The 6,359-nt window shown below is 43.4% G+C and overlaps 1 protein-coding gene across 1 annotated transcript; it reads right to left on the minus strand.

Moving 5' to 3' along the window:
• Positions 1-671: 671 nt before the first annotated feature.
• On the minus strand, positions 672-1,591 carry lratd2a (LRAT domain containing 2a). Its single transcript, XM_070922289.1, has one exon. The coding sequence runs from the start codon at positions 1,589-1,591 to the stop codon at positions 767-769; it is 825 nt and encodes a 274-aa protein (XP_070778390.1). The 3' UTR covers positions 672-766.
• Positions 1,592-6,359: the final 4,768 nt, after the last annotated feature.

Consider the following 6,359-nt stretch of genomic DNA (forward strand, 5'->3'; position numbering starts at 1 on the left):
CACTGTGAGATCACATGAAGACGACGGGACGAGCATTTTAAATACTCTCTATTAAATAACCAAACAGAAAATGATGCGTTGCAGGAGCTAAATCTTATTCTTGTGCATGAAAGAAATGAAAAAAAAAAAAAAAAAAAGAGACAAGGATGGTTTACTTGACCTTTGGGTACAGTTAAGACAGACTTTGAACAGTGTAACACAGACCAGCTCCACAGCATTTTCTTCAGATGTGCTGGTGTGAGAGAAGAATCCTTCTTGTATTCGGCGAGCAGCTCTGACACTCTGCTGTCTGGGTGAGCTGAGGGATGAAGTTAAACCACGCCAGGATCAAGTAACAGGACACACTATGAATAGAGAAACACGCACTCTACGTACAGAGTCATGACAGTCTGAGACGGATGAGTAAAGCTTTCATAAAAACTATACATTCTGTGTGGAGGGGCTGCTGGAGCTACAAACAAGCCTATCTGACCAATTCAATCAATTAAGTTTCTCTCAGATAAGTGAATTCATAATTGCTAAGGCCATTAAGCATCAGAGGATGTCAGAGGATTGTGGCTTTAAGGCAATAACATGTTAAATGTGAAAACATGGACCACAATTACAACATCCAAGTGGAGATGACCACACACGTGCCCCAATTAAAAAAGTCAAATGAAGGAGTGAAGGCTTGCTATAGATTAAAGCAGGGTGTAACAGGTTATGTTTGGTAAAGGCTGCTCTACTGGCAAAGCAATTATTCTGAAGAGCATCAAAAGGGCAGACATCAGTCAGCGGCCGGCTCACTTTTTATGTCCTCCACGCGGCTGAAATGAGTGGCCAGCTCCTGCAACACAGCTGTCCTGCCCAGGTGATCGTTCCTCCTCTTCTCCATGATCATGTCCTCCAAACTCTGAAACTCCAACACGTGCGAATGTTTGTCGGACATGAATATTTTCAGCCGGTAGGGCTGCTTGCCTATCCGTATCTCCCCACCCATCTTGAACTCCCTCTTGCCGAACATGCACCAGGCTGCGAAGCACTCGGAGTTTCTCCAGCTCAGCTCCCGGTCCTTCAAGCCCACTTGCTCCATCGCGTTCTGCACCACCATGTCTGGCCCCAGAGCTTTGAATTTGTAAAAGTCGTTCACAATCCTGCACCTCCTCCCTTGACTCGCATCTGTCAAAAAGCTGTTTTTCACCTCGGCTCTGTGCAGGTGCACCACCTGGAAGTCGCCCACGTACACAGCCCAGTGCGGGAACTGCCCGGTGGCCACAAACTCCACCAGGTCCCCTGCTTTACATTTGTTGAGTAGATTCTCCGGGGAGTAAACCTCCAGGTTGGCGGACTTGACGATCTTCTCGTAAATGCATTCATCTCTGTTGTAGACGGCGCACTCCACCTCGTCGCGCTGGTCGTACTGTTTCTCTTCCTGATTCGGGTCCCTAACTGTGCCATCGACCGCGCAGCCATCCTCCAGCTCGTCGTCGTCGTTAGAAAATATATAAGAGACTCCGATCCGCGGACCGTCCTCCGTGTCCACTCCGTTCGGGTCCACTGTGGGAACTTCTGCGTAACTTAAATGTGACAGCTTGTCCATCTGGTTCCCCATGCCGCTGCTCGCCAGGTAGCAGCCTGTGTAATGCGATCTGATGCCGAGAGCTGTTACCGGCCGCCAAACATCACCACCATCTGCCACGAGAGCTCACAGGTCGAAACTTCCTTCGCCCTGCCGTCTGACAGGGGTTTTATCCAAATTACGCATGAGAATATCTCCGCGATGTGTCTGCCGGGCTGGCCTGTTAGTGCCCCATCAACAAGTGGAGTTGGGAGGAGAAAACAAACTGGTTTCAAATGATCCCTCAGGTGTAGCCTCGTGGACTCACCTGCCGCCTCCCTGCGTAAAGTTCCGTCCGCCGGCTGTCACACAGGAAACAATGAGAGTTAAAATCCTAATCCGCGACGCACAGGACTCATATGTTTGACAAACTAGTCCACTGTGCTGGCGGCGCATACGCTGCGCACTGTGCAGCAGAGATCCGGCCGGCGGTGAACTGAACGCAGGTCTGTGGCTCGGCATCGCCACAGCGACTCTTCACAGACACACAGCTTCGCTTTTAAAGCGGAAGTGCGCGTAATTTTCATCACCGCACCTCTAATATCCGCTCCTCATCTCCACAGACGGAACTTAAATGTTGTGACTTTGTGTGAATAGTTGTGATCATGAAGCTTTTTTTTCTGTTTGATTAATTCAACTGGAAATAAAAGCTCAAATATCCCTTGAGATGTTTGGAGTAAATGTATTTCTCTGAATGCTCTATTTATGTTTATCTAGGCTACTGTAGGCCTGTAGGATTATATTTATAAAGGATTTAAGAATTGTATCAATTTATTCTATTTTATTTTAGCTACTTATTTTATTGTATTGTGATTTATTTAGTTAGTAAGTTGGCTTTTGTATTTGATTTGAGTTAAATCATTTTTAGTTAATTGTATTTATTTTTAGTGAGTTATTTGTACTTATACTGTATTTTATTGTATTTTGTTGCTATTTTTTATTTTATGTATTGATTTATATTAGGTTGTTATGTTTATTTTTTATTTTAATTATTGATATAGCTATGTATTTTCATTCTATTCTATGGTTATTTTTTGTTTTATTTTTGTAGCCATTTTTATTTTATTTGTTAATTTTGTTAGTTGTTTTTAATTATATTATATTACCTGATTATATTTTTTGTAAATCTCTCTGATGAAAAAGTCTTTTTACTCACTATACAGAGAAAATGCAAAGTAGGCAAACCTCCATCCTGGGTTTAGTGGCTGAATGTGGTACCCAGTGAGGAGGACTGTGAGGGGTCCAACATCTGCGGATATTTTACTGTTTTGACCACCTGTCTGTCCTTGAATGAACTGAAGCTGCGCAGTCATTTGCTCCCTCTCCATCTCCTGGTGGGACCATAATGTCTCCATTACGTTTGTAGTGGCTTGTGGCCTGCCTAGACTCGCTCTCAGTTATGGGCTATTTTCTCACTACTGTATCCCACAGGCAAGGGGAATGTGCTCAGTGTGCCCCAAAAATGGCTCACGCTGCAGCAGCCTCTGTGTGAAAACACCTGTCCTGGAGATGGTATGGCTGTGAGTGAGAGATTGGGAGAGATGCTAAAGGGTGTGAGCATGTTTGACAGGCTGTAAAGAAAAACAAATGTTCAACTCAGTGAAGAAGAGAGACAGACAGGGACACAAACTGTAACAGAGCAGACGAACCTGAGTTTGACCTCAGCACTGAGCTGGGTCCCCACAGGAGGGACCGATTACAAACTGACTGCAAAGTCATCCAGTACAGTAGATATGATAGAGGACACGTCTCAACAGAAAGAATACTTTCTTTTGTACCCATTCATCTAGTTTAAACAGGCAGAATGGCCTCATTGGCCACTGTGGACTCAGCAGATTAGCATGGAGGCCTTTGGACAGGACTCCTTAAGACTATCAGGTTAATTAAGAGACTGAGCTTTCTTAGAGCTGCACATGATCACACTGTGTGATCATGTGCACCAACCCTGTGCGATCCAGAAAGTTTCCCTTGATTAGTAAAATTCAACCTGGGTCACAGGGTTCAAGTCAAATTTCTTCATCCAGGTTTAAAGGTAGAAAACAGAACCAACACTAAACGATTTTTAGCCACACCAGCAGCGTGGCACTGTGGGAAGGTCCGTCTGTCCACAACTATTGAATGGATTACCATGAGATTTTGTACAGACATTGATGGTCCCCAGAGGATGAATCCTAATGATTTTGTTTATCCCCTGATGTTTCCTGTAGCACCACCAGCACATTAACATTTTAACTTTTGCAACCCATCTACAAGTTGGCAGAAAATGTTGTAAGGTTGGCTAAATACCTGCAAAATTAATCACATTCCCCTCAGCTGTATGTTTTTATTAGCAAATGTCACCATGCTAACATGCTACACAAAGATGGTGAACATGATAAACAAACCTGCTAAACATCAGCATGTTAGCGTTGTCATCGTGACATTAGCATTCAGTCCAAGTAGCCTACAGCCTCACAGAGCTGCTAGCATAGCTGTATTGTTAAAAGACATTTTTGTTTCCGTTTTGACTTCTTTGGCAATACAGATATTTATCTGACTTACAAGTTCTCTTGTAGTCTATGTTCAATACATACCTATGACAGCTTACACCAAGAGGGATAAACTGTAGCATCATGAACTGATCTGATAATGATGCAACACAATTCAAAGGAACATTATGCAAGATGTACTTCCAGTTTGACTTGAAATGAGGTAAGGATGATAAAGCACCAGATGCTGTGTGCAAGTATAATTTCACCATCACCTTCACTGACCTCTCATCAGCTTTGACTCAAGTTCATGCATGTACTGTGCACAACCTTTTTTTTTTCCTTTCTTCTATTCCCGGCTTTTCTCCCACTTCAGCCTGAAGCCTTCAGCAGTTCCAGTTTGACAAAGCATGGAAGTCAAAAATAACAAATCTGCAGATGGAATTCAGCAGATGTATTACACCTTTCCCAAGCATCAGTGCACGGCCGAGGGTGTTAGGACAGAAACGTACTGTTAGAGTGGTGACAAGAAGCCTATTTGACCGCTTCTCGTAGCTTCTTAATCTCAGGTGGCGTGACCCAGTTTACACCCCTGGTGCCCCCACGGTGACACACTGTAATTTGTGGTGCTGGGAAATTACTGGAGCAGGGAGGCCTGGGAGACATAGGCAATTAGGCAGGGATCCACCTGTCCGGTGGGGGCACAGCAGCCAGCCACACACTGACACCTTAATCTTCCTCCCAAAAATGTGGGTTTTTCATAGCTTTTCAAAGGCTTCACATGCATGTATCAGACAGTGTTTCAGCTCAGCATCCATTTAAATCTACAAGGATAGGTGAACAAGTGTGCATTTGAGGCAGATGGACAGAGCATCCGGACCTCTGCGTCTTGCAAACCATCTGCTCCACCTGGCTAGGAAAACATCTACCGAGTATGGCTTAATATCGTGTAATGTGATTGGCTACATTTCAGAGCCAGTAGGGGCTGGAATCACTGATACAAAGCCACAGAGTATAGATCAGGAAAAACAACACTGGGAGGCATTTTCAGGGAGGAAAAAGTTATTACATATTTATTTATATTTTCATATACTTTTTACATATTTATTTGTAATAATGATAATAATAATATGTAACTGGAGCAGAGGGGAGATGGAGCAAAGATGGAGGAGGGGCATGTTGAAGGAATGTCACTTTCTTCTTTTTTTAACCCATTTAATTACAAGAGCGTCATCATTATTATTAACTCAATGATATTCACAGTTCTATTAAACAAGCAACAACAAAGATTTCCTAAAATATAGGCTGACGTATAAAATTAGCTTCTTCTTTTTTTTAAACACTGTGGCGGATGTATACCTGGGGAAGGATGGGGGGTATCTGGGATGGCCGAGTACTGCAACTAGATAACAGACAGGCAGGGTGGGGGGCTAGGCGTGTATGAAAACACACCAAAAGTGAGGTGTACAATACACACGCATACACAACATACACACAACTGTTTCTACACAGTCATCATGCTTCAACGGGACTTCATGTTAGTCTCTTTTTTTGTCTATTTCAGCATCACGTTACTAGAAACAACAACCACAAGTGGGTCAAAAACTGCAGAAGGCAGATTCCTTCAAAAAAAAAAGAAAAAAAGAAAAACTCAACAAAATGGGTTATCACTCTAAATGCAATAAAAAGTACTCTATATTCTTGGAGCCACACTGAAAATTCATGACAGACTTCACACACTTTTTGGGCCATCACATCTCTGAGACGCCGGGCAAAGCATTAGCATTTCCATCCCATGGGTCTGTGGCAGCCTTCACAGCGATGTTGCCTTCTCCTCTCTAGACTACAAACCCCATTTTTCAAAACATGGTGTAAACAGAATCCCTTGGAGAGCGTGGCGGGCCGGCCAAGAGTGCACTGCACTGCACACGGACTGGAGTCGATCCAGGGAGAGATACTGGCAGGCAACGGTGGCAACAGGCCTGGGTCAAACACACAGACCCGACTGTTCCCGTTCTATGCAATTAGGTACACTCGGTTAATCTTGTCGAATTCTTGAACAGGGCTGATGGTTGGTAGTTTGTGACCCAATGTTGTTGCTTTTATTGATTATATACACTCATCCAAATGCACATCAATCATTTGAAAAAAACTAAAAGGCAAAAAAACTAAACATAAGCAAATCAAACCCAGAGATTTGACGATTTCAAAGACCTGGTACTTTTTGATTGGTTGTCAGTATTAAGGCAGCAAAATAAAAAGGAAGGACAGTAAAACAGAAGATAAAGAGCATT

Source organism: Enoplosus armatus, chromosome 16 (genome assembly GCF_043641665.1).
Source record: "Enoplosus armatus isolate fEnoArm2 chromosome 16, fEnoArm2.hap1, whole genome shotgun sequence".
In the NCBI taxonomy this organism is placed as follows: domain Eukaryota; kingdom Metazoa; phylum Chordata; class Actinopteri; order Centrarchiformes; family Enoplosidae; genus Enoplosus; species Enoplosus armatus.

Excerpts from the sequence above, each read along its gene's own strand:
- lratd2a (XM_070922289.1), bottom strand. The coding sequence starts at position 1,591 with ATGGGGAACCAGATGGACAAGCTGTCACATTTAAGTTACGCAGAAGTT.